At 39.8% G+C, this 27,960-nt stretch overlaps 2 protein-coding genes across 2 annotated transcripts; one reads left to right on the top strand and one right to left on the bottom strand.

Annotated features, from left to right (window-relative positions):
• Positions 1–1,629: 1,629 nt before the first annotated feature.
• LOC140072903 (hydroxycarboxylic acid receptor 2-like) lies at positions 1,630–2,556 on the bottom strand. The gene has a single exon (XM_072119360.1). It carries the CDS (start codon positions 2,554–2,556, stop codon positions 1,630–1,632), a length of 927 nt encoding a protein of 308 aa, XP_071975461.1.
• Positions 2,557–6,442: 3,886 nt separating this feature from the next.
• On the top strand, positions 6,443–27,433 carry VPS33A (VPS33A core subunit of CORVET and HOPS complexes). Its single transcript, XM_072143852.1, has 13 exons — positions 6,443–6,656; positions 10,280–10,345; positions 10,429–10,556; positions 11,543–11,732; positions 13,019–13,135; positions 16,520–16,694; positions 17,170–17,363; positions 19,676–19,802; positions 20,962–21,029; positions 21,758–21,895; positions 23,612–23,749; positions 25,557–25,725; positions 26,755–27,433. The coding sequence occupies exons 1-13, from the start codon at positions 6,525–6,527 to the stop codon at positions 26,946–26,948; spliced, it is 1,836 nt and encodes a 611-aa protein (XP_071999953.1). The 5' UTR covers positions 6,443–6,524; the 3' UTR covers positions 26,949–27,433.
• Positions 27,434–27,960: the final 527 nt, after the last annotated feature.

Here is a 27,960-nt window from a genome sequence, read left to right as displayed (position 1 = left end):
AAGGTAGGGATTTATCAATATACTAAGAGGCTTCAGCCTCTTGAAGAGAAGAATTTCCGATGACTGGACTCATTGGGGCACATGTATCATAGGGTTTTTGCCACTTTTGTAAAGTTGGCTGGAGTTGGGATACTTTAGCAGTGCTATGTATCTTTCTAAATTTGCCTTTGTGATACATGTATTTTTTTTCCTTTGTCTCTTTTTTTGTGGGTTATTTTTGCAACCTTTTTAGGTTTATAATTTGCTAAAAAAAAAAAAAAAAAGAAAAGAAAACATCTGTCTTGGAAACATGCATTAAGGGAACACTGCAGCAGACTCACCCACTGGCTAACTTCTTAAGACCCTGACTGAGTTGCAAAAGTGCACCTAAAAAGCCCCCCCCTTTCCCCCCCCAAAAAGAGAAAAAACAAACCGAAATAAAGATACATGTCCACTATTGTGTGCCAGTCGTTATACTCCCCCCACCCATCCCCTCCCCAACGCACATTATACTAAGAGCCCGCAGCCACCTGGCACCCAGTGGGGACAGGTGAATTCTATGTCAGATACAGCATAGGCATAGAAATCTGCTATAGCCCTTGCACAAATTATAGCAAATGTGCCAGACTGGGGCATCCCTGGTCCGCCCCCTGCCCTCTTGGCGTGAGAGTGGCTAAAAAGGCACAATTCTTCACAGTTTGCCAAGATTTGCAACTTTTAATGGCTTGTACGGCAGAATACTGGGCTACAAGCCATGACAACCTTTTATGGTTTAATTTATTGTTATTATAAAAACCTGTGAGATGCACGTAAATACATGTCATTTCATGGCTCTGTTCGCTCATATCACCAACCATTTAACATTGTTATTCTTTTGTGTTTTCTGGAGTATAAAACTGTACATATAGTATTGAGAATATTGTACAGCAGTATGTAAAATTAATAGCGATTTATCAGAAGTGTCTAGTTGGCCATGGTAACCAATCAGAACTTATAAACAACTGTGGGAAGTTGAAAGCTGAGCTCTGATTGGTTTCCATGGGCAACTAGAACAGTTCCGCTCACCTCATGAAGTTTAGTCTTGTACTGCTCCCCAAAATTAGGTTCTCCACGATTTACTATTCTGTAAATAGTGTATTACATGACATGTTTCTAGACAGGTCAGCAGTAATATCATATTAATGGCTGCTTTGCATGTTATACACTGTTATTAATAATATAAGTGGGGTCGATGCACACGGTCAGGATAGAAGGTGGATTTTAGGAACATAGCACGGACATTGACAAGATCTGCTGTGGATCAATAGTGAATATATTCTATCAGTAGCAGAAATCAACAGCAAACTATAGTTGAAAATGTATTACCTATGGATTAATTGTAAATTTCCATCCACAAATGTACATCTGTATCCTGCTAGATCCACTTCTACTCAAAAATGCATCAAAAACTAAATGAATGTTTTCCAGCCAATGAAAACATAAGTTTTCTGGCTGCCGCATAGGAGTGGAAACCTGTCCAATGGACGATGTTATTGTGAAGGGAAATATATAAGGTAATACAATGACAATAACACACATACAAAACTACTTAGGTAGTAGGTGCACTAAGCTGCAAGTACAGAATTATTCTTCTACAGTATATTATTCAGGTCACTGCGCCTCACTTTCCCTAAACAAATTGTCTTTACACAACCATGGTAGTAACTTATGAGAAGATGGGCTTGATAAGTAATATAACATAGGATTGAGTACACTATAGAAGTACGTAAGGCAAATAGTGATATAGAATCCAAGATTTGAGTATCTAAAGTAGATGCAGTCCTTATACTTCATGGTCTTCAATACCCAGATGCCAGCTCTGATAGAAGCACTGGGCAAGTAGCACACAATGAATATAGCGGCTATCAAGATTAGGAACCTCATGGCTCTGCCTATCTTCCCGTTGCTATCAATGGCATTGTTCTTTAAGTAGAAAGCAATGCAGATTGTGCAGTATGAAATAGTCAGTAGGGACAGAGTTGACAATGAAATATAGAATCCATCCTGCCAAGACGTTGGAGAACATGGACATATATTAAAACTTTCACACTGTGTTGCATTGTGCAGGTGCATAAAATGTGGCTCCGTCATAATGTATGAGTGTAGACTGAAGATGGATATCCACAGAGTAATGCAGATACAAGTGGCCTGCTTTGCCGTGATGTTATTTACTATGTGGAATGGGTAAATGATCCGCCAATAGCGGGTGAGTGAAATAAGTGATAAGAAAATCATGCCGGCAGCTCTGGCAGCAGCTATGATGTAAAGCAGGAGTCTGCATGGGATATCTCCATATATCCAGTTTTTCCGACGGATGTAATAATCTGCACGTAACAGCACACATAACAGAACCACAAAGTCTGCCAAAGTTAAACTCAGTAGATACACAGAGTTGGGTTTCCAGGTCTTCATCTCTAGGAATATCATCCATAGTCCAATGGAGTTACCAATGATGCCAAAGATGAACTCCAGGATAAGAAAGGGAGGAAGAACAAAGTCCAACAGGGGCTCCTCAAAAGCACAGCAGCTGCTATTCATGTTGTAGGTGGAACGGTGATGGTAGCATCAGCTTCCTCCAAATACTGAGCAAGAATCTTATATACAGCATTGGAGTGATGGGGAAAAGCTGAAGCTCGTCCATTGAGGTTTTGTCATGGACATAGCATAAGATCAAAATGTTGATCTTGACCTGTTCTTCTTTCGTGCTGTGGTTAAATGCAGACTCATGGATGTAAAACACTAGTGGAAGCATTTTGCATTTCTTACACATGAAATTTCCATACATGAAATAGTATCTCATTCTATGTGGTTTGTATGTGTATTCTATATAAGGATTGAAGCCTATCAATTACAACAACATGATTAACAAAAATTACACGTATGAGCTTATTTTTACGGCCAGTATTACAAGGGGCAAAGTAAAATAGAGAAATGTAAAATATACAATGGATCTCTTAAACTGGCGGCACCAGTTTTCTAACATTGCACTGAAAAGAACAGCTAGGAACCAGGGGAGGAATGCCTGTTTCCCAGCTGCATCCCATCCATGACATACTGGAGTGTGTGGGCTGGGAAAAAGATCCAGGAGGAGACGTGCCTCTGATTTTAAATTTTTCTGGCTTTGGGACTCTGTGTGAGAGATTGGCAGGGAACCAGGTAAAATACACTATATAGCAAACCTATACTACTCACAAACGTGACAAAAACAACTATTCAATTGTGGTTGTGGTTACAGATTCCCTTTAAAGAACCTAAGTTTCTGAAGAGATAGTGTTAGCACAATTTTTCGTAATTGTATAGATAATTGCATCATTTTTAATGTGTAAATTGGGATTTCTGTAGACAGGCGCCTATTTTCCCTATTATTATAATTTGGAGCTATTCAGAAACCAGAAGAGCCGGATCTTCTTAGTGAGCGGGGCCTAATGAGCCAGCTCACTAAAAAGAGCCGGGATTTCCATCACTCTTCTCGTCCAGACTGGTGCGGCTCACTCACCCCTCCCCACTTCCTTTCATGTGCATTGCTCAGGCAGGGGAAGAAGGGGATGGTGTGGAGGAGAGGAAGAATGCATGAGGAGACACAGGCACACACAGGCTGCAGCTGCCCCTCCCATAAAATTTACCACACGCTGCTGGAAGGGAGACAGATAAGGTACATGAAACTATTATATACTACTAAAATGATTCAGAAAGGCATTTTTTTTAAATCATATCATAGCATAAGCTATTATCCGTCACCAGCAAAAAAATGGCATTCCTAGTGACGGGTTCCCTTTAAAGAACATCAACCCTCAGATTTACTGAGTGTGCTAGTTGTTTCAACAAAAAAAAAAAAACACGTCCCCTTTTGGCTCATAGCTATTTGAGCCAGCTGCCGGGGTGCAAATTATCGAGCAGGTACTATTCCTGCCCAAGGAACTTCGGTCCACGCTAATGACATATGGACCGAAGTTACTTAGCAGATTATATACAAAGCTCCAGTTATCCTTGAAATCACCAATTGTGTAGGCGCCAGAGAAATCTCCAAAATCTCTTCATGGGAACAAAAAGTGTTACTGCTCATTGGGCTGAAGACATAAAGCTTCTGTTCCATATGACCAGCTTAAACCTTCTCCTAGTGCTGCAGTGCTGGCATAGCTAGTAATAATAATAATCTTTATAAAGCGCCATCAAATTCCGTAGCGCTTCACAAATCATAGGGAACATATACAAATATAATATTACATTACAACAGACAAACAGTCACATAGGAGTGAGGGCTCTGCTCGCAAGAGCTTACAGTCTAGAGATTTATTGTATTTATTTTTTTATTGTGCTGTCATTTATAAATACGTTTCACTGCATTTGCTAGAACTCTAGATAAATGGTGTTATTAGCAGTTACTTAAAGAGATCTGTCCCTGATACCAGAATGTATCTGTAAAATGTGGTTTCTTGCAAATAAATTTGCATGCAGGGTGTTGAGTGCAAATATGAGGATGCAAAGATATAGCTGAGATCTTTTAGTATTTTGCATTGTGTTCTGAGAAACACAAACTTGTCATTTTCATTACAAAGACTTTATTTTAATCTTAACAATTAACACAAGAAATAATGTGCATACTGTATTTATTAAAAGAAAGGGGTTAACACAATTACAGGTGCCTCTGTAGGTAGCAGGGTGCTCAATGTGCCAGGGACCAACTCTCTGTCATTAAACGGATCCAGTCAGTACAAGTTGACCTAATAAACCACTACAAGTATGTTTCCAAGTTGCTGAACAACTTCCAGATCAAGTTTCTTCCATGGTCCAGTGTGGTGGCATCATCCAGAAAATCTACTTTGAATTGAGTGTCAAATTAGTTGTAAGTCAAGGAGGCCGTGAATTTAACACCGAATTGAAGCTTTCCCTGTCTCGGAAAGCCTCCTTTACTGTCATTGATGGTCCTGCACCCAGAGATATCACTAAGCAGATCCTGAAGTCTGGTTCATCATGTAAGTCCCAGCAGGAGGTGTTCAGAGGCAGGGAAAGCTTTACTTCACTGTTAAACTCTCCACCTCCTTGACTCTATACAACCAGTTTACATTTCACTTTAAAGTTGATTTTCTGGGTGATGGAGCCATGCAGTGTTATGACAGAAATATGATCTGTAAGGTCTAAAGCTGTGTTTGTTACTGTGTCGTAGAATCTAGAAAATAAATATTATATGTTAAAAATGAAAACATAATGCAGCACATAATCAAAACCAAGAAATAAATACCTTACATATTTTGATAATAGTGAAATAGGCTAATACAATCTGACCATGCACATCTTTCCCAAGGATAAATGATATATGTTCCATAACATAAAGAATAAAAAACAGCAATACTCCAAATTGTCATTGAAATAAAGATTTTTACTGTACTTACCATGTCTGACTGCCAGGAAGCCCTTACACTGTGTCTCCTCTTTCTTGTTGCTGTATAATAGAAGAAAAATAACATCAGTTACTTACCTTCTCCGAGTCATCCGCAACAGTCTTGCTTCAGTACACAGCAGCAGAGGCTCAAAGTTGATGCAGGGAGCCAACGGATTCCTGCATCACCATTGCGTTCGTTTGTATCTCAGCCCAGATTGTGCATAGAGAGTAGTAGGTTGGGACAGCGGAGCAGGATCTTGGATGGTTGTGTGTTATATATGTTTAAAAGGACAGGTGTATCCTCTCTTACTAGAGGGGTTTCCCAATCTCATGATATTGATAACTTCCCACACACATTAGGGGAGATTCATTATTGCTTTTTCGACAAATCTCAGCCTCCCTGACAATTTCTCCAACCTGCACCACTATGGTCGTGTCAGGGTGTGCAGAGCGGAGAGCGACACGGGCAGGGGTAGTAAAACCAGCAGTGACTATATCAGAAAACTTTGTTAGTTCCCATGTGGTCTACAGGTTGGAACTGGCGGAGTTTGTGTTCATATTCACTAAAAGAGATCGGAACCTATTAGTGAATGGAGCTGGATGTACAGTTTTACTCGCTTTGTAGTGCAGGGTGTGGAGATGAGCAGCTGAGCTTTAGTTCCTTGGACCGGCCACTATACAGAGGAGGAGCTGTATTTCCATCCATTAACAAACAATAGGCCATTCAGTAATAGCAATGTCTGTAGTCTACTACTGAAGTTCAATAACCAGTTACAGGAGCTTCCTTGTCTATTAATGCTGTATCCTGTAGAAATATATTATATTATAACATATTATATATTATAATTATATAAATCTCAGAGAAAGGAAAATCCTATAATGTTTTTATTTAGATAAACCAAATTCAGCGCTAAATTAAGCATCTTTTCCTGATCGCACAGATAACATCAATTACACCCCCCCCCCCATTTCCCCTCTAATTGCCGAGGGTCACATGACCCATCTAGCCCAGTGGATACGCTGCAAAGCTGGAACAATACAGAGTTGCGATCGGCGATCTGCTAGTGCTGGCTGGACCGTGTTGTGTAGCTCTATCTCCTATCACGTGATCCGCCAAGCCTGTCACATGAATCCGGCTGTCACCAGGAGTCTCAAGATGGCGACACATCTCTCCTGCGGCCGGGTCAATCTGAATGTATTGAGGGAGGCGATGCGCATTGAGCTGCGGGAGTTCCTGGATAAATGTGCTGGGAGTAAGGTGGGTGTTATCCCGCGCTGTGCAGCTCCGCTCTTCTATAACCTCCCATTGCCTTTCTGTATGTAGCTTCCTCTTGTGCAGTAATTATAGATTATTGCAATTAGACTTTAGAAGTAAGTTTGGCCAACTGTAGATCTATATACTGGAACTAAATGATGCTGCTGGTGTTCAGGTGTCTATAAGTCTCCGATCACTTACCTGAAGGTGGAAGTGGTTTCAAGAAGAAGGAAGTGTAGAAAAGAAAAGCTGTATCCTATCTATTCTATTTATTTTATACTTGGTTTGGTTTTGCTTGAGACATCCTTCAGGCGGTTTTAGCCATTTATTCCATGTCTTCGGGTATGTAGGATATGCCATGCAGTTCTGTCAGGGCTGTGGAGCTGGACACCATTTTGGTCAGGGTTGCGATAAAATGGACCGTCTCTAACTCCACAAGTAAATTATGAAATGTCCTTTTATATGTCTGTTCTATTCCTTTTCTAGGCCAGGGGTGAGCAACATTTATTGGTCCAAGCATTGTCATACTGCTCAACTTTAAGGGACCGCACCATTAACCAGCACCCTAGATGCACCAACAACCACAGTACAGCACAAAATGTTACCCCAGAAATTATTAATGCTGCAGTATAAATACCAACCCAGAAGCCAATTACTGTATTCAGAGCAGACAAAAAACTAGCGGCCCCAGAAAAAACAACGACAATACCGGAGATGCCCTGACTAGACAAAAAAATAAAATAAATCCCCTTCTTTTCTGCTTCCTTGCACCACACTGTAGCTTCTTCTCTCCCCCCTGGTTATGTAAACCAGCATCAGGACCTAAAGCAGAGCTCCGTAAGGAGTAGGAGAGGTTTGGAGAGCAGTACAGTAAAGTACTTACCATTTCTCAGTCCTCTCTTGCACTTGGGGCTGCTCTGCTTTGGATCCTTACGCTAGAAAACTTTTAGAACCAGCATCAGGAGTCGGGGCACCGAGCTGAGTAGCAGGAGAGGACCCAGGAGCAGTGAGGACTTCTCAGCTGCACTCACCACTACATGGCCTCCTGCACCAATGAACACTTTCAGCCTTTAAGGACTCTGACTGTCAACAGGGTGAGGGTCGCTACTTGTGGCTTTTTAGGCCGCATGTGGCCTGTCGGCTACAGTGCACATCCTGTGTTCCTGGATTTTATTTGTGATGAATGTGTGCTGCACTTTATGTATGTATATATATATAGATCAGAGCAATAATGCACTCGAAAGGAATGCTTGTGCTCATCTTAGAACTGCTAGAGTGACCAGGAAAACAGTCAAGGAGATAGGGAGATTGAGGAGCTGGAGTCGGGAGTTTGGCTTACTGACTCCAATACTACTTCTGATGCATATGTCATTAATAATAATTATCAACAATTATAACAAATCTTTATATAGCGCCATCATATTGCACAACACTTTACAAAAACCCTAGGAATGAGCAATCTGCTTAGAAGAGTTTACAATCTATGAGGGTCTGTTTATCTCTGTCTTGCTTGTTTTACAGGTATGTGCAACTTTATAAGTGGTGTGCGCACTCTTCACATCCAGAATTTTTTTTCTTTGTGGGTTCTGTATAACCCCTTTTTCAGTTTTTCACATCTAAATACATTGTGTTATTTATCATTAGTGATAGTTATATGTCTGACTTAGGAGCACTGCCTTAGCCAAAAGGCTGTGTCTAACTTTGGAGCACTGCCTTATCAATTCTTATCTATTTTTCATCTTTTTTTTGCAGCTAAAATGTCTCTCTTTTGAGCCATATTTGTCTAATGTCAAAATTTGCTTAGATAGATGTGATCATTCTCTCTGGTTTGTTTTATGAGACCTTTTCATATTTTTGCGACTTTTATAGAATTTTTTTCTCATTGAAACTTTCTACAAAATCAGCTTCAGTGGGCAAAATGTTGCTGACAACATACAATCATTTAACATTTCGGAATATTCTACAGAGTAATAGTTCTTTTTGGGTGGGAATTAAATATATAAAAATCTAAAAATGGATATAATTTTATGTTTTAATTGTAATAATACTTTTTCAGCTTCGTATATACAGGCGGTCCCCTACTTAAGAACACTCGACTTACATACGACCCCTAGTTACAAACAGACCTCTGGATATTAGTAATTTATTGTACTTTAGTCCTAGGCTACAATAAACAGCTATAACACTTATCACAGGTGTCTGTAATGAAGCTTTACTGTTAATCCTGATTCTTATGACAACCCAGCATTTTTAAAATCCAATTGTCTCAGAGACCAAAAAAGTTCTGGCTAGGATTACAATGATAAAATATACAGTTCCGACTTACATACAAATTCAACTTAAGAACAAACCTACAGACCCCATCTTGTATGTAACCCGGGGACTGCCTGTACAGATTTCCTTTCTCTAATATGTTATCAGGAAAACCTGTGCAGCTCAGCAACGTGTCCTTACACTGTATATCACTGACTCATCACTGTGTGCGTATAGAGGGCGACACGCTGCCTGATTTCCCCCCCCTGAAAGCAGTGGGAGGAGTCAACCTCTGCAAAACATAGTGATTGGCTGTTGCCATTGTATTCGGCGGTTTCCCAATGCGGTCAGTGCCCTTATATGGAGACTGAAATCACTGGGGACCTCCCTCCTACTTAGTGACACGTGTTGAGGGGGGGGGAGGTTTATGTGAACAGCCCCATATTAGGATGGTTTACATTGTTAATAAGTTATTAAGCTATCATAATTGTTTTCTGTTTAAAAGTGCAAATTAAAAAAAAATTATTATAAAACATAAAGAAGAACTGTATGATTTTGACAAAATGGTTATATGATAAATTACAAAAAAATGTTTTTTTTCACCTTGAAGTGTATGGGAGAGGGAAAATCTTTATCAATGTGCAGTTTCCATGCAGAATTCTCAGCCAAAAAGGATGGAAAAAAGGGGAAAATCTGCATTAAAACCGAATATAAAAATACACGTATTGGATGCAGGTTTTGCGCGTAACAATCTACAACATGTGCAGAGCCAAACACACGGGGAGTTTTTTTACCTATATTTTAAAACCATAAAAAGAAGAAAGCTGACTTATTAAAGTGTCTGTTTGTGTTTTTTTTTGTTTTTTTGTTTTTGGTTATCTACACCTGCTCTGTAGAGGAGCACTTTTGAAACTTTTTTTTTTTTTTTTTTTTTTTTTTAAGGCATTTTTAAAAAGTTGCATATAAATTAGGAAAAACATCTGGATGTTAAAAAAGGTGTACTTGGCTACAATTCATGCGCTGCTTACTTTTGGAAAGTCTCAAAAAAAAGACTTGAATATGGTACAAATACAAACTTGAGCCTCAAAAGTCCCCAAAAAGATGATAAATCTGCCCCTATGAATTTGCAAAGTCTGGACAACCACTACACTACAGAGAGAGCTGATATCACAACCTACTAATGGACCTTTCCTATGCACCACTTTGTATATTTTCTGAGATACAAACACTTTGAGATTTCATCCTAAATCATTAAATGAATGTTGCCTTTTATGTTTAAAAAAAATTACAAATAATAAGAATTTAAATCCTCCATAAATGGGTTTGTGTTGTGTATTATTGAGAATGTTAAGTTTTTTTTTTTTTTGTTGCAGGCTATCGTATGGGATGAGTATCTGACCGGCCCTTTTGGATTGATTGCCCAGTATTCGCTTTTGAAGGTACAGTCCACCCATAACAGCAGTACAGTCCAATTCATTGTACAGGATTACTGAATGCTGACATTTGTTACATTTGTCTGTAGGAACATGAAGTGGAGAAAATGTTTACACTTAAGGCGGGCTCATTGCCATCATCTGATGTTAAAAACATCATCTTTTTTGTGCGACCCAAGTTGGAACTAATGGACATAATTGCTGAGAACATTCGGAGGTAATTTTTCACTTGAAATAAATGTAATATGACCCCCTGATCCGGGGTTCTCGTATTCCAATTTATAGTTTTTGTAACTTCAGGACATCAAGGAAAGCCACAAATAGCTATTTATTCTTCATCTCCAGGAGTGGGGATAAACCTTTTCCTGCTATCATAAGAACAGGATCTTTACCCAATTTGGTTGGAGTGACGGTGCAGTGTATTTGCTTGACGAGCTCTTTATTGACTTTTTTATTGCAGTGTAGGGATCAGGTTCCCAAAACATGAAAGTACTCAGGGTCGACTCCAGGTTTCAGTAGGCCCCTGGACGACAGAGCCTCAGTAGTCTTCTTTGAAGTGAACTCACATGGTTGCATTATAAATTCTGAAACTAAAACAGTCTCCTGTTCCCTAGTTTATCATACCAAACAGCCCCTTATGGTTATTTTATATAAACTCCCCTCACACCCTATGGATTCATTAGATACAGCCCCTGTCACCCCTACGGGTACACCCTGTGCTGGCACCGTACTAGTTAAGCTTGTGTATTGGGGAAAGTGAGGGTACTTGTGAACCCATGTTCTTCTGATCATAGATGGTCTAAGCAGTCAGACCCAGAGTAATCAGATATTATTGCTGTTTATTATAGGAAACAAACTTTGTTGGACTTTCATCTACCGCACATATCTCAGAAGAAGTTAGACTATAGCTGAAATAACCTATGCATTTAACAACCAAAACAAACCAGCACCAAGCAAAGCAGTGGAGATCCAGCAGCTAGTTTCCTTTACAGCCAGAATTTTGTTCCCATTCTTTTCCAATTGTCAAATTGACAGACCGGGTACTGAGAGTCCAAAAAAAGAAGGTTCTGCAGAACCCTGATCTACATCCTTCATTATGTTTAAATAGTTGTGTATTTTGTAGAATAATCTCTTCCTTCTAGTTTGAATATATAGTTCAGAAATGTTGTCTGGTTCATGAACCCATGTATTTATTCTCAACAGAGAAGACAAAGGACGTTACAGTCACCGGGATTTCCATATTTTATTTGTGCCTCGTCGCAGTCTGCTTTGTGAACAGAGACTTAAGGATCTTGGAGTCCTTGGTTCTTTTTATCATCGTGAGGAATACCGCCTCAACCTCATCCCTTTTGATGGAGATCTGTTGTCTATGGAATCGGAAAATGCCTTTAAGGTACAGTGATTCAAGGTCCCTTACACATACGAGGGCGGTTCAATAAGTACACGTGTTAGAAATGAAGCCACCGTTTGTTTTTTGTTTTTTCAGCATAGTCCCCTTTTAGAAAGATACTTCTCCCAACATTCCTGCCACTTTTTTTAACCCCTCCAAAAAATAGGATTTGTCGAACTCTCCAAAATACGCCTCTGTTTCAGCGATGACTTCCTAGTTTTGAGCAAAATTTTTTCCCACAAGCCATTTCTTCATCTTGGTGAACAAGAAAAAGTTGCAGGGAGACAGATCGGGTGAACACAGGGTGTGCAGCAGCAATTCATGACGCAATTTATGCAGTTTGGTGGCAACAACTCCGGATTAATGTGCTTCTTCTTCGCCAAATGCGGCCGTGTCTCCTTCGGCTGTCAATTTTTTCATCGCCAACTTATCATGTAAAATATTAATTGCCGTTCTGGTTGACACACCTACGGCCTCTGCTACTTTGCACACTTTCGTTCATCGATGAGGGAGTATCATGTCATGGAGTTTTTGAATGAATTCCTCAGTAACCACGTCTGCCGGGCATCCTCCGGATGTTCGCTCACGTTTAAATTCATTGAACCAATATCTAACTGTTGTCATAGATGGCGAAGTGTCCCTATAAACAGCATCCAACTTTGCTCTTATCTCCTCGCATCTTTTCCCATCCAAAAACAAAAAGCGAATTGCCAAACGATACTGCTCTTTTTCCATCTTAGCGAAAATCGCAAAACACGTCTTACTCAAATGGCTGCCAAATCCAAACTAACCTATCAATCAGTCTGAGATTTGTTTTGCCGTTGTTTGATAGATGGCAGCACACGATGATAACACCAACTTCCCACAGAAACGTTGTCAAACACGGGTACTTATTGAACCGCCCTCGTAAGAGAAAAATCAGTCGCCTAACTCTTCCCTGTTTGATGTTGAGGAAGGATCGGGCATAATAAATGTAATAGCGCCAGATCTTATAGAATGTTCTATCGTCTATCACCGAATCACATAAACCAACCATTATGTATAGTAGTCCGCAATCTATAGGTATGGACAATTTGGGGATAACTACATGTGCAGTAATTGGTTGTTGAATGCCAAAGTTTCATGACTGTTATCTATCCATGATAGAGTGGTTAGATATTTGTTCCTTGGTGATCACATTTCTTATAACATGCTAAAGATTTGATCACTAAATCTGAATGGAACAAGTTTCAGTTCTGACTGATAAATGATAAATCCATACACATTTACTTTTTTCTTTTTTATAACAGGAATGTTACTTGGAAAATGATCAGACAACACTTTATCATGCTGCTAAGGGGCTCACAACATTACAGGCCTTATATGGGACCATTCCTCAGATTTGTGGGAAAGGAGAGTGTGCTAGGGTAAGTCTAAACTGTGTTATAAAACAAGTCTGTTATACAAGTATCTTATTGTCTCTGAATGAATATTTTTGTAGCCTCGTACACACCATAGGACTAGTATATGCTTTACTGTAGTGTTAAAGAAAATATATTGTTTAATCCATGAACCGAGTGGTTTTGCTGAAAAAAACTATTATAAAATTATAATGAGGCTCTTTTGCTCCTAAGGCTGCTCTGGCGCTCTCCTCCTACCCTAATTATGCACTGCTTTAGAGAACAATGTAATTGCTGTGTTGTCCCTGACAGGCAGAAGTAATCAAAGGCTCATGTTTATTAGTCCTGTCTAGACAGTTCAGGAGGCTCTGTGAAATGTGTTTATATATGGCAGGCAGTCTGCACCCAGCTTTCCCAAGGTCCTGAATTTTATAATTGTTTTTTTAGCAAAACCACTCGGTACAGGTATGTTTCGGCATCAGTGTCTCTACAGCATTCTCAAGGTATGTTTGGTTCACTATGCATTAAAACAAATGGTAGATTTACATTAAGCTCATCTAAAAGTCTCTGATTCTGTATTTAGGCAACCAGAACGTGAAAGGTAACCTTCCAAGGAAGACTCATGTCTTCTCTGAAACGAGCAGTTGTATAGATATCTGTCCTGTCTTTGTCATCATTTTAAATGTTTTTTATATAGTCTTGGTCTAAAATTGGGTTTTAAAGAGAACCCGTCATGCAAAATAACCCACCTAAACTAAATATATTTTCATAAACTGCCATTAGAGAGCATTGCCTCTATCCCTTCATTGTCCCTCTACATGCCTGTAAACCTAAGCAATGAGGTCCTAAAGCTGTATGCAAATGACCTGTGAAATGTCCAATGAAGCATTAGCATATTCAAGCTGTCCATTCTATTCATGAGTGGGAGGCACAGCCACACCCCCAGTGCATGACTGACAGCCTGTATAATGATGTGAGGCTGTATAATGATGTGATGTATAATGATGTGAGGCTGTATAATGATGTGCTTCCTGGTGCTGGTGGCCACGCCCCCTGCAGCCTGTGTGTGCATGTGTGTGTGTATAGGAGAGATACAGCAGCTCCAGGCTGCAGTCATGTTACAGCAGAACATGTCAGATTCATGTGTAGCTGATGTCTGTGTCTCTCACCTGTGTATTAGGAGGATGCAGCATGTCAGCAGATGCAGGACACACACTAGCCATGCTTCACTATACATTACACACAGACATGAGCAGGGGGAGGAGAGGGGAGGGGTAACAGGGGTGACATCACTGCCTCTGACCATGTGACCAGCCGCATTTATATGATAAAGAATAGATGATTTTACAATGAATAATGTATGAAATAACTAGATAAAGGCTGGGATGGATCCTTGTGAGCTGCTCCAACAGGTAGAGGTGACAGGACAAGTGACACAGACCTGATGACAGGTGTCCTTTAAATCTCTTTAATTTATGCACACTATATACAGTATGCTTTTTTAGAATGTATTATAGTTCTATCATACATATTAGAACTTCACTTTTTTTTACCACATCCAGCTGGCTTCCATAATATATAAAGGGATCACTATATAATGTAATTAGTAGATCATTAACAAAAGTATATACCAAATGAACCAATGAAAGCCTCTCAAGTGTAGCATAAAATAACGAAAAAAGAACATAGAGAGGGAGAAAAACAAAACGGGCCTTACAGAAATAATGAATATAAGAATAATCTTTATTATATGTCAGAAAACGGCAATAAAAAAATAATAAAATAAATACATCTCAGAGGGATCCTTGGACAAAGAACAGTAGCGGATGAAATGCAAGTCGCGGTTGAACGCCAGGTGATATACTTTCCTCCCTTTGCCCCCCACACGGCATGTACTACTGGGAGTTACACCCCTTGCTTGTAGGGACTATATAATACAGCATTTGGCAGTATTTTTAATCTTTTTATGAATTTACTACCTTGGGCTTATAACCTGGCTTGTTCTTTTTCAGAGATGTATATATTTTATTATTTTTCTATTATTGCTGTTTCCCTACATACACTCACCGGCCACTTTATTAGGTACACCATGCTAGTAACGGGTTGGACCCCCTTTTGCCTTCAGAACTGCCTCAATTCTTCATGGCATAGATTCAACAAGGTGCTGGAAGCATTCCTCTGAGATTTTGGCCCATATTGACATGATGGCATCACACAGTTGCCGCAGATTTGTCGGCTGCACATCCATGATGCGAATCTCCCGTTCCACCACATCCCAAAGATGCTCTATTGGATTGAGATCTGGTGACTGTGGAGGCCATTTGAGTACAGCGAACTCATTGTCATGTTCAAGAAACCAGTCTGAGATGATTCCAGCTTTATGACATGGCGCATTATCCTGCTGAAAGTAGCCATCAGATGTTGGGTACATTGTGGTCATAAAGGGATGGACATGGTCAGCAACAATACTCAGGTAGGCTGTGGCTTTGCAACGATGCCCAAAGAGTGCCAAGAAAATATTCCCCACACCATGACACCACCACCACCAGCCTGAACCATTGATACAAGGCAGGATGGATCCATGCTTTCATGTTGTTGACGCCAAATTCTGACCCTACCATCCGAATGTCGCAGCAGAAATCGAGACTCATCAGACCAGGCAACGTTTTTCCAATCTTCTACTGTCCAATTTCGATGAGCTTGTGCAAATTGTAGCCTCAGTTTCCTGTTCTTAGCTGAAAGGAATGGCACCCGGTGTGGTCTTCAGCTGCTGTAGCCCATCTGCCTCAGAGTTCGACGTACTGTGCGCTCAGAGATGCTCTTCTGCCTACCTTGGTTGTAACGGGTGGCAATTTGAGTCACTGTTGCCTTTCTATCAGCTCGAACCAGTCTGCCCATTCTCCTCTGACCTCTGGCATCAACAAGGCATTTCCGCCCACAGAACTGCCGCTAAATGGATGTTTCTTCTTTTTCGGACCATTCTCTGTAAACCCTAGAGATTGTTGTGCGTTAAAATCCCAGTAGATCAGCAGTTTCTGAAATACTCAGACCAGCCCTTCTGGCACCAACAACCATGCCACGTTCAAAGGCACTCAAATCACCTTTCTTCCCCATACTGATGCTCGGTTTGAACTGCAGGAGATTGTCTTGACCATGTCTACATGCCTAAATGCACTGAGTTGCCGCCATGTGATTGGCTGATTAGAAATTAAGTGTTAACGAGCAGTTGGACAGGTGCACCTAATAAAGTGGCCGGTGAGTGTATAATAAAGATTATTCTTCTATTCCTTATTTATGTATGGCTTCCACAATAGCTGAAATCTATGAGATTATGATTTAGGAATTGGATACATGCTTTGTGTTCCTATTTTATTCAATATTATTTTGTTAATTTTTAATTTTTGCTTTTAGCATGTGGCCAATATGATGATCAGGATGAAACGAGAGCTGGGCGGAAGCAACAACCAAATAACTCCAGTATTTGACACCCTTCTCTTGCTGGATCGTAATGTTGACTTGTTGACACCTCTGGCAACCCAACTCACTTATGAAGGACTGATTGATGAAGTCTATGGGATTCAAAATAGTAAGGGTTTTTTTTTTTTTTGGGGGGGGGGGATTTGGTGCATGGTTGTAGATTAGGCATTACAAGACCAGGCTGTTTAACGTAGTTAACTAATACAACAATTGTAACATCCAGCCCCTCGGCCGATATGTTGCTTACAGCTGACTTCACTATCCTATTGCCTACAGACTGCAAGTCATATGCAGACTAAGGTGATATTTTAAAACCTGTGTTCCTCAAGAGGTAAAATGGTAGATATTGAAGAAAAAACTGAAAGGGAGGGATATAGTTTTTCAGCTTTTTTATTTAGTTGCATTTAAGGAAATAAAAGTTGATCATTTTTACATTGCAGATGAGCTCCATGTTTGAGTCTTGTTGTCATGCAGAACAAAGTCTTTCTATTGGCTGTCGGGAAGGCGTTTGTTCAGCTTTAACATCCAATCCAAAAATGCTGTATGACCGCGAGCTTAATATCCATCTCTTATAATCACTACAGGCAATGTGAAACTTCCTCCGGAAAAATTTGCTCCCAAGAAACAGGGTGAAAGTGGGAAAGATCTTCCTACAGAACCAAAGAAGCTGCTGCTAAACTCCGCTGAAGAGCTATATGCTGAGGTCCGAGACAAAAACTTCAACGCTGTTGGCTCAGTGCTGAGTAAGAAGGCCAAAATTATATCTGCTGCTTTTGAGGTAAAAAAAAGATTTTACAAAATTTTGATACTGATAGTTTATTCCAAAGGAAGTTTCTCAATGTTGGATTGGTGGTGGGATTGAATCGCCTTTGGTTGTTGGACCGGCACAGAGACGCATATTTAGTACTGATTGTGTATGTACTGCCGTTCAATCCTATTAAACTGAACGAGACTGAGGTGTAATATACACTGCTTCTAAGTGAAGGTCTTTGTATCTAAAAACTATGAAAATTAAGAGTATAGAAATCCCTTCTGATAAACTAGTTGGCTGATCTAGGCCGGGCTGGGCACCGGACCCGTATATATGGAAATACTTGAACAATTAAAGATATTGGCTGTGATTTCTACATCATTTGCCCTTTAGCCACCTTCAGATCATTCCTTTTAAAATTGAGTTTTCAAAGCATATGAGTTCACATTTGAGTGAACAGGAACATTGCCAATGCTGATTGCGTTGGTGCTGCTATCTTGGATTTTATGCCTGCCCCTGTGACGTCATTGGGGGTAGGGATAGGTTGCTATGACAGCTGGGAGTCTTATAGAGACTGCAGGGCCTGTCATTCAGCCTGATCTGTAAGCGGCTTCCCTAGGCAGTTGCTTACAGATCAGTAACAAAACTACCATATACTGCAATACTTTAGGATTGCAGTAAATGACAGGAGCAATCAAACTCCCTAGTATTAAAGTACCAATGGGGGGGGGGACTATAAGTGTAAAAATGGTAAAATAATTACATTAAAGTGTAAAGCATTCCACTTTCCCTTGCACTGATATAAAATAAAATAAAATAAAATAAACATGTTATGTATCGCCATGTCTCCAAAAAAGAAAACAAAATTGAAAAAATGTGATCAAAAGGTTGCACAGTCTCCCAAAAAAATAGCAATGAAAATGTCATCATGTCCCGCAAAAAATGTCACGTTTCACAACATTGTACACCAAAGTATAAAAAAGTTATCAGCGTCGGAATATGGTAAAATCAAGAAATGTTATTTATTTATTTTTTTGGCTATTAAATCACAATATAACCTATATAAATTTGATATTCCCGTGATCATACCGACCCAAAGATTAAAAGGGTCAGGTGATTGGTGGGGATGTGATACCAAGCTGTTATTGTATATTGGGAGGTTGTTCAAAATTTTTGCCTTGAATACTGTATGTCCATGAAAGGTACATACCGTTTTTTTTTTTTGTTTTCTTTTTTGCATATCTAGACTATTACATGTGAATGAGTGTTCCTAGAAATGCTCAGTTGCAGTTATTGCCTAGTGTGTATTATAGGATTCTTGGTTATTTTTGTGATGTCATTACAAGGTTAATTCTGTCTTGTTTAATTTATCCAGTTTAAACACTTACCCTCAGCAAAAGACTTGTCTCTTAAAGGTGATAATGAGATTGGATGCCCTGCAGAAATGATCAGCCTGTCCCCATAATCTGCCTCATGCCAGGACTTGCCCATTACTTCACACCCAGCAATATGCATATGGTTGCCAGTTTTTTTAAGTAAAACAAAAAATGTAAATTCTGGGAGTGCATTTAATATTAATTTTGTTCAGTTAATGTCCCCACAATTCGACAAAGTTTTATTGCTGATCATATATTGGACCTTTTTAGTCAGAGTTTAGTATCCAACACTTATTCCTCCCCCGTAGGATAGGGGATATGTATATGATTGCTCAAGGTCTGATTACAGGAATCTGCAGAGACCCCCAAGTGTCCCATGTAAATAAAATGGTAAGCCCTGCCACTGCTCTATTGACTACTGCAGGAGTTTTTGTATTTTCTTTAAAAATTCTTTAAAAAATATGCAAATGACCCTGAGGTGCTCCATTAACTTTTATAGAGCCTGGAACCCCTCAGGCTATTTTGCATGATTTTCAAAGCCTTTTTTGGTAAAATCCAGGGCATAAGAAGCTAAAAGAAGAGCAGATTCTGCCAAAGGGACACACACCAGTATGTCAGTATGTTTGGTTTACATTCCATCATCCTGGTGGTAGATCTCCTTTAAGTTTTTTGGTCACATATCCTTTATTTGACAGAAAGTGCGGTGGGCTGCACATTTATGGAAAAGAGGGGGGTGGAGCTCTCCAACCGGGCCGCATTCTACTTCCAGGTTCTGGCCCCAATGAATCCAGTTAATGACTAATGATACTATTGTGGCTAACCACTAATAATTACACTACCTGTGACTCCAACCTCAATTGAATTGACATGAATACATAAAATCTCTTTAAGAAATCATTTATCCTTAGTTTTACAATATTTAGCATTTGTGTTTTACTTACTTTTATTTCTTCTCTACTGAAGGGAAGACACAACGCAAAAACCGTAGGAGAGATTAAACAATTTGTCTCCCAGCTGCCACATATGCAAGCGGAACGGGCGTCTTTAGCAAATCACACATCGATTGCTGAACTCATAAAGGATATAACCAGTAAGATCCACTTGTTTTTCAACCATAAATTTAAAGTAACCCTCCAGGAAAAACACTTTTTTCCCCTTTCATGTACTAATAAGAAGTGCAGATCGTGAGATTCCCTACAGTGCTCCCTCCTGTCTGCTCTCATCAGACACATCTTCCTTTGACCTTTGTGTTATCCATCTAATAATCCATTAGCACAGCATCACATGGACAGCTACAAACCATAACCTGTCTCCTGCACTATGTAAGAGACCAGTATTATACAACCGGGAGGATGTACTGCCATCTCCTTCATTACTCCTGTATGACAGAACTTCTCTCATCAGCAGTAGCTATAATGTGTATCTGTGCTGAAATCTTCATCAAATCTTTACTTTGTCTTCCTCACATATAAGTTAATACTGATCCACAACATTGTTCACCTGCAGAGGAAAATTTGCATTCTTTTTCTGCGCTGACATTTGTATGTATGCAAGATCCAGAGACTTATGAAAAAAACAAAAGGTGGCCGGGAGGTGGCTGCTTAAAAAAATAAAGATGTACTTGCCTTCCGACACCCTCCGGGTGTCCCACGCTGCTTTCGCTCCATCCCGCACGCCATGTAAACAAACATGGTTGCCGGAGCAGTGCTGGATTCATCTTCCGGCTGGCTGTGGCTGGCCTCACCCACCCGTCCCTATTCACAGCATTGTGTATGCGAGCCGGATGGTTGTCTGGTCCAGCCAGAATCTGTATCCAGCACTGCTCGACTGCCATGTTTGTTTACATGGCGCGCGGACTGGAGCAACAGCAGAACAGGACACGAGTGCGTCAAGGTAAGTACATCTTTATTTTTTTAAGCAGCCCCCTCCTGGCCACCTTTTGGTTTTTTTCATAACTCTTGGACAACCCCTTTTAAGCCTTCTGAATGAATATGGGGTAGTACTCAGTACTGCGGTAGTATTCGGTCTTTTGCCACCTGTAACAGAAATGCAGGCATTAAACTCTACAGTGAAAATACATTTTACATTTCCCATAGTCAGGTCCAAGCTATGTAAACTTGGTCTCATAGCTAACTTTATTTACTGAGAACAAATGGTGGAGATTAATAAAGCTAAATGTGCCAAGACTCTCATCCAGTCACTTAATTAAACCCAAATCTTATAATTATTTTTATCATATTTCTCTTTAGCATCAGAAGCATTTTTTGATAACTTAACAGTGGAGCAAGAATTCATGTCTGGGTTTGACACTGATAAGGTTGGTACATTTATACCATACATGTGGTTATTTATTTTTACCCTCTAATATACCTAATGCGTACCTGTATAATTGAGATTATTTTTTTTCCACCATGATCTATCTAATGCAGATCCAAACCATTCTAAACATTTTTGTTTAAATGATCAGTAATTTTTTGACAAACTGCATAAATGTGTAGTTTAAGCTTGACAGGATCTTACTATTGTTGCAGATATTAACATTTCTTTAGTTTTCCTACTGTCCACCACCAAGAAACAAAAAATAAAAATGTATGGAAACAATGATGGAAAAGGAAAACTATTAAAATAATTTTAGTGGCATTTTGAGCTGTAAAAAGGTGGAAAGGGAATAGTTTTAGCCTTTCTTTTTCCATTGATATAGAAGAGATTGAAAAGAAACAGTAATATATGATATAAAGCCTTATGTATTGGTTTGAGAAGATGAAAAGTTAATATAATAATTAAATAAAACTAATGAAATACAAAGTACAGAGAAGCAGTCACAATCATATGCTCTTTACAAACATCTTGTGTAGTTATATACTATATATTATTTTGGAATAAATTTGGGAGGGTTTCAATGAAATATATATCATTCCATCATTCAAAGATCAGATACATATAGAGAGGCCTCTTTCATATTGCAGCAAAGATTACTGTAATGAAATAACTTAAAAATAGTTTTCATTGATTTCATTTGTTATTTGCTCTTTTTATTTGAATCAGATCAATTCCTACATAGAAGATTGTATTGCAAAAAAAGATCCCTTAATAAAGATTTTAAGACTGGTCTGCCTTCAATCAGTGTGCAACACAGGTCTTAAGCAAAAGGTTCTGGACTTCTACAAGCGAGAAATTTTACAGGTAAATGATAGATGGGTGTGTAAGTTTTTGTTCTCTTACTATATTATGGGGCTCATTTACCAAGGGCCACGCGGACCGTACTTTCGTCGGACATCCCAGCGATTTCCGATTTGTGCCACTGGGACAGGCATTTAAAAGGGGATTTTGGCGCCGGCTTTCATGCAACACAAATCGGGGGGCAGGCCGTCGGACGATCCGACAAATTTGGAAATTGTGTCGCAAGCCAAGCACTTGCATGCACCGAGAGGAAGAAGGTGAACTCCAGCGGACCTGAGCAGGGAAGAATCTCATTCAGGAAATCGGGCGCACAATCTAAGTGAGTGCATTCTGGACGGACAATGCACTTTCGGGAACTCTGAGGGAACAGTTAAGTAAATGTGCCTCTGTCTCATTTAAGAGGATGGTTCTGTTCACATTAGCATTGGGGACTGCACTGGAACTTCATCATAAGTTTTGTTGTGTTTTTAAGTTATTATATTGGTGCATGCGATTGCAAAAATAGCATCCAGGAGGACAACATTGTCAGCTAAATATTCCCATCCAATCTAAATCTGTTAACAGATTTCCTTGGTTGGTTCTGTGGCTTTGTAGTGGCCATAACGGGCTAAGGGTACACACAAATATGTTTCGGATTGTCATGTGGAAAATCTACATGTAAATATGCAACCTATGAATGTATGTGCTTATTTTTTAATGTGGATTTGTTGTTATGTGTAGTGTGTTTTAATGCAGATTTACAAGATTTTTTTTTTTAACTCCTGTTTTTTCACCTGATCTGACATATTGATCATGATGCATGTTTGATGCAGATTTTCACTCTCCCATAGTCCTTAATGTAAAAAATCTACATTCAAAAATTTGTGAGGAAACGCAAGAAAAGAGATCATTATTTCACTTTAATGCTACTGTATTATGCTGGAGATTTTCCTGAACAAAATCTGCATGTAAACTAGTCCTTAGCCAATGCTCAACTCCCTTTCTCACAAAATCTGCATGTAACCCATAACCTGCACAGATAACGTAATTCCAATGTTATAATCATTTTTCCAAATTTGCACTTTCTTTTTCTATTTGGACTGACCCCGCGCAGTGGAGAGAGACTGACAACAATTATTAAAGTTACACTGTTATCTTCGTTCCTTTTTCTATTTTTGGTATTCTAGTCTTTGCTTTGGGGACTAAGGGTTAATAGTTTTTCTGCACTGTGCAGAACGTGCTATAGTGGAAAGTGTTGGAGGGGGTTCAAAGGAGTCTCTGACACAGCTAGTGCAAATAGACAGGGGAAGTTCTGTAGATTCACAGACTGGGATGTAGGGAAAGAGGGGGATCTTGTATCTCGCTATTCTGTGTAGGAAACTGCATCCACAGCACTGAACACTAAGGGCCGATCAGCTACACACAGAGAGCACTGGTCACATAACTTCCCCCTACTTTAGTCTGTATCTCTAAACAAGTCTATGGGTCATAAGAGAAATCGGCACAGCCAGGAGACAAAGCCAGGGCAAAGCCAGATTAAACTGAGGAGAATAACAAAGAAACCACTGCACATAGATAATCAAGATAATACTCAAAGTTCTTCTACATCCCAAAAGCAATTGATTTGTGATGAAAAATGTCAGAGTTGCGTTTTAAGACTTCTCATTTTCAATGTTGTGGATATTTCTTTTCCTCATTTTATACTTTTATTGTATGTAATGTATGCTTTTTGCCTTGCAGACCTATGGTTACGAGCACACGCTGACTTTGTACAATTTGGAAAAGGCTGGGCTTTTAAAGGCCCAATCGGGCAATAGAAATAATTACCCAACCATTAGGAAAACCCTGCGCCTCTGGATGGACGATGTTAATGAGCAGGTAACTTATTGAAAAACTTGCACCTCACTCCACCAACCTCAACTCTTGTATTCTATTAAATGCATTGTTCTACAAATTCAATATTAATTACAATTTTATCTCTGGCAAACACACTTTCCAAGCAATCGGTGTCATCATTTTTTAATCACTAGTGTCAGATGGGTGGTGCTATGGTTCTTACTCTCTTGCTCCAATGCAGGAGCATATTTTCAGTACCAAGTTTCTTTAATCTTCGCTACAGCTTTGTGTTATCTACAGGACAGGACATCCCATCCAAATTATGATTTAGGTCAGTGATGGAGAACCTTTTAAGTACCAAGTGCCCAAACTACAGCCCAAATCCCACTTATTTTTTTCAAAGTTCCAACACAGGATTTTAAGCAGTAACTTATTGCTCCTTGTTCAACTTTCATCATGGAGGTCTTGAAGACACCAACAATGTTGAAACAAAAAAGCAAGATCGCAAATTTGGACTATCATTGTATCTTCTCTCGAGAAACCCTCTGTTCAGAAAGAATCATGGGGTCAGCAGGAGGACCTCCAAATATAAATAAGCCCTGTCTACACATTCTCACTCTTCCTGCAGTCCCAAGCAGGCAAAGAAATGTTGCTTTACGATTGCACTGAAAGCAGCATCTCAAGTTCCCTGAAAGTGCAGGACAAGTCTTGTCTTTTCTTGTGAACTGTGCTGGGGCGAGGGCCTGGGTGACCATTGAGAGCACTCAATGCTACCTCTGGCACCTGTGCCATAGGTTTTCCACTACTGAGGTTAAGTTGTCTTGTTTTTGGCAGACAATATTCGGTTGCATTGGAAATAAATAACCAATATTCAGCAAAAATAGTTAACATTGGCCATATCTGACAACTTTTCAGAGGCTCCCTAGCTCTCCCAGCCACCATACGCTCCATTGAGTTGATGTTCATTAAGCATGTCTATGCCAGATATTCAATGTTCAGTTCACCAGCCCACCTTCCCATGTTTTGACATGTGTGTTGGATAAGGCATGGGCCACCTTTCTGCTAAGGTATGTAGAATTCATGACCGGTCCAGCCGGGTTGTGGACATCAAACATCTTTATTGGGTAAAATCACCGATAACAATCCATACAAGTACCCTATATACTCGTATAAGCTGAGTTTTTCAGCACAAAAAAATGTGCTGAAAATTCCCAACTCGGCATACACACATGAGCCCAGTACTAAAAAAAAAAAAATTATAAACTCACCCTCTGGTGGCCCCGATGCACAGCGCTGCTCCCCCGATGTCAGTGCGGCTCCTCTTCTGTCTTCTTTCTTCTGTATCAGGGCAGGCTGGGCTGGCTGCATACTACACGGGGCTGGCTGCATACTACACGGGGCTGGCTGCATACTACACGGGGCTGGCTGCATACTACACGGGGCTGGCTGCATACTACACGGGGCTGGCTGCATACTACACGGGGCTGGCTGCGTTATATACTTCTATAGATTGTTATCAGTGATTTTGCCCAATAAAAATGTTTGTTGTTGGGGAACCCGGTTGGACCGTGACCTCACTTCATGAAGGGGACTACATCAACAGACTGTTGGGAGCCAGAGAGGGGAGTATCCTATGGAGCGGCAAGTTTTTCTTTTCTTTCAATTTCACACAATTTCTGATTGTTTAAGTACAACCACGCAGAAGAGCCATACAGTGTTCACTTTATTGTTTTGCAGAGTATAATCATATTCAGAACATATTTCAAATGTTTCATTTTCAGGCAGACAACTGATCATTGGATCTCTGTGATGATTTTCTCCTTTGCTGTCTCCCACCTTTTACACCTAGAATCCTATAGACATCTCCTATGTGTACAGTGGCTATGCTCCTCTCAGTGTTCGCCTGGCACAAGTTCTGGTTCGTCCAGGTTGGCGAAGTATTGAGGAGGTTCTTAAACTCCTTCCTGGTCCTCAGTTTGAAGAACGGCAGTCCCTACCTCCTGGTCTTATGAAAAAACGTAAGTGGATTGATAAACCTATGTAGGGTTTTTTGTTTTATTGGAGTCTATACCATTCGGCTGTTCATATTTTATATTGGTTACAATTAAACGACTGTCCAGCACGCAGAGTTTATCAGAAGGGTCTAAGAGCAAAACTGTTCTAGTTACTCATGGCAACATATCAGAGCCCAGCATTCATTTTCCTACAGCAGTTTATAAAATGAAGACTGAGCTCTGATTTGTTGCCTTGAGCAACTAGAACAATTTTGCTCGCGGGCTGATAAATCTCACATGTAAGTATATTCTTACTTGCAAGCATTGCAATCTATAAAAACTATAATATCACCAACCCCAAAATGAGCACCTCAATTCACTTGGTTTTTCACAATGTGTTGACTTCTGTGTGGGAGGTGGAGGGGAGTGGGCGTTCATAATAAAACACAAATGTGACACTAGCCCCAACATTAGGGTGGCTTCATTAGGGCATTTTTTATTCTTAGTTTAACAGGATTTATGTAACTAGTGGTGGTTTAAGTGTCCGATGGGCCCTGAGCTGTTCACAAACCTAGGGCACTTCCCCCAGCGTCCAAAAAAACAGGACTTAAAGGTGTTCCTATTTCTACTGTTCCTATTGTTTGAATAATGAAAAGTTATACAAATTTTCCAATATACTTTCTGTATCAATTCCTTGCTGTCCTCCTTTATAAATCATCATAGTTTCTTTCCAGTGGACAGAAATCTGACTATGGTCACACAGGTGCACGGCTCGCTATAAAACACAGCTCTGATTACTCTCTGATACTAACGAGCCTCGTTCCTGTGTGAACATGATCAGATTTCTGTCCCCTGGAAGTTAACAATGAAGCTTACCTTACAGTAGGTTGTTTTCATTATTTTTAGTATTTTTTACTTAAACCAATTCTCTCACAGCACCACAGGATTTTCATGCTATGTTTTTGCTGTGCATCAAAATTTGTGAATTTCTCCAGTTTTTTTTTTTTTTTTAAATATCTACTGAAAATATATACTGCCTATTGAATCTTCCAGGTCAGCAAGGAGAGAACAAGGTGATGCTGATCTTTTTCCTGGGTGGCGTCACGTTTGCAGAAATTGCAGCGCTGCGCTTTCTGTCTCAACTAGAGGATGGCGGAACCGAATACATAATTGCCACTACCAAACTTATCAACGGCACCACATGGATTAAATCCATTATGGAAAAGCTTGAACCACCACCATTCTAAATAAAAATTCGCTCTGCGAAAGGCGACAAGACTTTTCAATGAGAAAGAGTTTCTATGATTATTTGGATATTGCTCCAATTGTGACCACCATTACATCCAAGCCATGAATTACACATTCATCCATAATATAAAGAATTCCATGTTGTAAATAACCTTTAGTTTTCTGTACAGCTTCTAGTGAAACCTTGAGACAAAGAAGAGCAGAAATAAAACCTAAAATGTTTTTTGTTTCAAAGAACTTTGAAAGTAAGGACCCTTTTTAGCATGGACCCCACACGGCCTCAGAAGTTTTGTGGTTGCTGATACTAATACAGCAGGAGTACAGGCTATCCCCGGGATACGTACAAGATGGGTTCCATAGGTTTGTTCTTAAGTTGAATTTGTATGTAAGTCGAAACTGTATATTTTATAATTGTAGTTCCAGACAAAATTTTTTTTTTGCTGTCATTGGACCAAGGGTTATCAATAAAGCTTCATTACAGACACTTTACAGCTGATTATTGCAATCTGGGACTATAGTAAAGCATCCAGAGAGTTTCAACAGAGGTCAAAGTGGGCAGAGGGGTCCGTCTTTAACTAGGGGTTGTCTGTAAGTTGGGTGTTCTTAAGTAAGGGACCGCCTGTAACTTTTTAGACTCAATGGGAGGAAATCATTAATATATTGTCAGCTCCGACAGTGCAGACCTCGACAACATTAGTCTATTACTGCGCCAGATTGTGTTCTACTTTTAGACCTGCTCTTATCCACTTCAATATGGCCTCACCCTCTCTCTCCGGGACCATGCCCCTTTCACTAGGCCACTCCCCTTTTGTAGAAAAAAGGCTAAAACATTATCTAGGAGCCTTCATAAATCTGTCAGAAGCCATTTTTGATTTTCTTTTTTTTTTGCCACAAATTCAGCATTTGCAATAATGAATTCCCCCAAAAATATGCAGTCAGAATTCACAGAATATTTTCCGCAGAAAATCCGCTACATGTTTACAGTAGCAGTGAAATCTCTGTGACTTTAAA

The sequence above is a fragment of the Engystomops pustulosus genome, chromosome 1, assembly GCF_040894005.1.
Source record: "Engystomops pustulosus chromosome 1, aEngPut4.maternal, whole genome shotgun sequence".
In the NCBI taxonomy this organism is placed as follows: Eukaryota; Metazoa; Chordata; class Amphibia; order Anura; family Leptodactylidae; genus Engystomops; species Engystomops pustulosus.
The sequence above is the reverse complement of the archived record's forward strand: the minus strand, read 5'-3'. Positions and strand labels throughout refer to the sequence as shown.